At 47.2% G+C, this 3993-nt stretch overlaps 1 protein-coding gene across 2 annotated transcripts in view; it reads left to right on the top strand.

Moving 5' to 3' along the window:
- Positions 1-3362: 3362 nt before the first annotated feature.
- Positions 3363-3993, top strand: part of MAGOH (mago-nashi homolog, proliferation-associated (Drosophila)) — a 13134-nt gene continuing 12503 nt past the window's right edge. The window contains exon 1 of one of the 2 annotated variants that reach the window (XM_011973787.1): positions 3363-3610. In XM_011973787.1, coding sequence (XP_011829177.1) covers positions 3523-3610 — 88 coding nt within the window. In that variant the 5' untranslated portion in view covers positions 3363-3522. The remainder of the gene's footprint in view (positions 3611-3993) is intronic. The other variant, XM_011973788.1, reaches the window with a different exon arrangement.

Here is a 3993-nt window from a genome sequence, read left to right as displayed (position 1 = left end):
AGTAGTTAACACTGTTAGCCACTCTTTTCTTGGAATACTCTTATTTTGGCTTCCATGATACCATGTTCGTGGTTTTTCTCCTATCTCTCTGGCCACATCTTCGTCTCCTTTGCCCACCCTTTAAATTATGGTATTCCACTTCAAATCCATGCACTTTTCTATCTCCTTTACTTTTTTTTTTTTTTTTTTTTAAAGAGACAGGGTCGCACTCTGTTACCCAGACTGGAGTACAGTGGTAGGATCATAGCTCACTGCAACCTTAAACTCCTGGGCTTAAAGCAATCCTCCTGCCTCAGCCTCCTGAGTAGCTGGGACTACAGGCACATGCCACAATGCCTGGATAATTATTTTGCTTGCCTTTTTTTTTTTTTTTCTTTTTTTCTTTTTTTGACAAGGTCTCTTTCTCTGTTGCCCAGGCTGGAGTACAACGGCATGATCTCAGCTCACTGCAACCTCCGCCTCTTGGGTTCAAGCAATTATCCTGTCTCAGCCTCCCGAGTAGCTGGGGCTACAGGCGCATGCCACCCTGCCCAGCTAATAGATTACTTTAACTACTTATCTGAATGTCATACGTCTAGTCTTTTCATTTTCCAATCTAACCCACAACACTGCAGCCAAAGTGTCTTTCTAAAGTGCCGTAGATGTATCACCACCACTTATTTCCACTTTCCTGTTTAAAGCCCTTCAACTGCTTTGCTGGCACTAAAATTCAATATTCTTGGGTGTGCCCAAACTCTTTTAATATGGTTTATAAAGCCCTTCATGATTCAGCTTCTGCCCCATCTCCAGCCTCATCACTCACTGCTCTATATTCTAATCATACAGTTCTGGGCCTCTGTCTGGAACATTTCCTTCAGGAACATTTCCTTCAGGAACATTTCCCTAAGGACCCTACACTGTATTAGGAGTCACCTCATGTGCTTCCATAGTACTCTGTGCTTCCTTTACTGGAAATCTTATCCTTACATTGTAATTGCTTGTATGCTCCTTAACTTCCTCCTCTGCAAGCTCTGTAAAGAACTGTCTTGCTCAACATTGTATCCTCTCTCTCTGCACATGACACTCAGTGGATGCTCAATAAATGATGCTGAATGCAGGCACGGCAGACACACACAGACCATGCTCTTTCAGTTACACCACGTCTCATATCCAGAAACCTGGATTACTTTACAGCCTGACTGGAGTTGTGTGTCCTTTAAATTTCTCCCCAGATTCACTTATGATTTTTATAATTTTACTCCTGGAAAATAACCTTGTAGCAATTGCTTAATCCCTCTACACACTTAACTCTAATTACCACCTCAAAATTGTTGTGATGATTCGAAAAACAAGCACAGGTAATCCCATTCAGCCTAGGAGCTGACATTTATTAGGTGCTTGATGGTTCCCTTTTCTCTTTTTTTTTTTTTTTTAGATAGGGTCTTCCTTCGTCACCCAGGCTGGAGTGTAGTGGTGTGATCATGGTTCGCTGCAGCCTTGACCTCCCAGGCTCAAATTATCCTCCTACCTCAGCCTCCCAAGTAGTTGGGACTACAGGTGTGCACCACCACACCTACCTAATTTTTAAATTTTTTGTAGAGACAAAGTCTCCCTATGTTACCCAAGCTGGTCTCAAACTTCTGGGCTCAAGTGATCCTTCTGCCTCAGCCTCCCAAACTGCTGGGATTACAAGTGTGAGCCACTGTGTCTAGCCCCCTTCTCTTTATACAGTTCCCTTGTTACCACCAATATGCGGTGTTTTGTAATAAAAATGTCATGGTTTTATAGCAATTTACAGTTTCCGAGACATTCTTTCTTATAACAGTTCTGCTAGGTGTACGTTTTTATGCTCATTTTAAAGAGAAGGAAACTCTGAAGTCTAAAAAGTTGAGTCAGTTCACCTTTGGTTACAATGAGTCATTGTTAAAACAAAAGATTATTTTAACCAGTGTCCAATGTTTTTTTTCCCCCACCACACCTACTCTACACTCTGCTGCTAATGCTTTTTCAGGGAGAAAAGGACTCATTGTTAAGACTGGGGGCCATGCACGGTGGCTCATGCCTGTAATCCCAGCACTTTGGAAGGCTGAGGTGGATGGATCGCCTGAGGTCAGGAGTTTGAGACCAGCCTGGCCAACATGGTGAAACCCTGTCTCTACTAAAAATACAAAAATTAGCTGGATGTGGTGGCACGTGCCTGTAGTCTCAACTACTTGGGAGGCTAAGGCAGGAGAATCACTTGAACCCAGGAGGTGGAGGTTGCGGTGAACTGAGAACCAGCCGTTGCACTCTAGCCTGGGCAACAAGAGCAAAACTCTGTCTCAAAAAAAAAAAAAAAAAAGACTGGGGGTAGGAATCAGAGATTGCTGTCCCGACTTACAGAATCTTATACTGTTCTAGTTGCCAGGCCCCAAGAATGATGTCATCTCAGCACTGTCTCTAGAACCATTCATTCTCTCTAAGTGTGGAACTTAGACGAGTGAGAGCAGGCTCCTATTAAATAATTATGATCTTGATTGCTCTGGCTCTACTCAACTGTAAATTTTTTCCAGAGCCAGAATGGCTTCACAGAGGACAACTTTGCCCTGAAAAGAGTCTCTTTGGTCAGTGGTCCTCAACTCTGACTCAACTGAGAGCTTTACAAAGAGTACCAATGCCCAGTTCCAGCGCTGGAGATTTTAATTGGCTTGGGGTAGAGCCCTGGCATCAGTATTTTTAGAGGCTCCCCAGGTAATTCCAATGTGCAGCCAGGCTGAGAATCACTGCTCGGTAAGTGGGATGACTGGGGAGTGGGAGATCAAATACTCTAACTTCTCACAGCACCTATTCTAGAGATCAGTGGGGCAGAAAGATAGAAATAAAAGGTGGAAAAGGACGAAATGGGTAAGTGTGGGTGAACTAGTTCCAGGGAAACGGCAATCTCCACTGTGGATTCAGGGAAGGCGTCACTGAGGAGGGCTTTCTTAATAGTTCAGGTCAATGGAAGCCATCTTGAGGCACACACATCGTGCGCGGCATCCTCCGGGAAGGTCGGGTCATTTCACCCCATTTTACTGCCGAGATGACCTAGGTCCAGAGACGGTAAAGAGCGGTGTACGACTCACACAAGTCGGGGGTCCTGTGAACTGAGGTTGAGCCTGGCGGGCGCAAGGCTCGGGGTGTTCGGTCCGAGATCTTTAAGCGAAGTCACCAGACCTCGCGTTCAAAGCCCAGAGGTAGGCAGGCGGCTGGCTCTCGGCCTCAGGCCTGGAGAGAACCCAGCGGGTACCAACCTCAACCTCGCTCCCGCGTCCAGGTGGAGAGGCGGAGCTGTTTGGCCCCGCCTCCGGGTTAAACAAATTCCGTTACCTCCTAGGCGTGAGGGGGTGTGGCAGTCTTGTTGTCACTTCCGGACGAATAGGTTAGCTAGAAGGAACCCCTCCATTACGCGACGGCGTAATCTGACGTCACTTCCGCGCGCCGCCGCAAACGTCAGTGTCGGGCGCAGACCGTAGCAGTGCGGCTTGCTGTTGGAAGTTCAGGCTTGGTTGTCTTTTGGGAGTCATGGAGAGTGACTTTTATCTGCGTTACTACGTGGGGCACAAGGGCAAATTCGGCCACGAGTTCCTGGAGTTTGAGTTCCGACCGGACGGTAAAAGCAGCCTGCCGCCTGCCGGGAGCGGGACCAGGCCTTGGGGCGGGCGAGTGGGGAGGCCGAGGGTCGGAAATCTGTGGGGAACTAGAGGAGGAAGGGGCTGAGACCTGTGCAGTGCGGATCTGAAAGGAGCGCCACTGTGTCTGCTCCACGGCGCCGTTTTATCCATACAACAAACGTTGGCTGAACGCCCACTGTGTGCCAGGCTCTGTTCCACTCTTTGGGGGTACGACAGCGAAGATAGACAAACTTCCTCTCTCGTGGAACTTGTGTTTTACTGCTGGAAGAGAGATCATAAAAAGATGATTCCGGATAGCAGTGAGTGGTCAGAAAATATGGTAGAATAATCGCTGGATGGGCTGCTTTTAGATAGGTTGGCC

The sequence above is a fragment of the Mandrillus leucophaeus genome, unplaced genomic scaffold, assembly GCF_000951045.1.
Source record: "Mandrillus leucophaeus isolate KB7577 unplaced genomic scaffold, Mleu.le_1.0 Scaffold14, whole genome shotgun sequence".
NCBI classification, from domain to species: domain Eukaryota; kingdom Metazoa; phylum Chordata; class Mammalia; order Primates; family Cercopithecidae; genus Mandrillus; species Mandrillus leucophaeus.
Note: the sequence above shows the minus strand (reverse complement) of the source record. Positions and strands in the feature narration are given on the sequence as shown.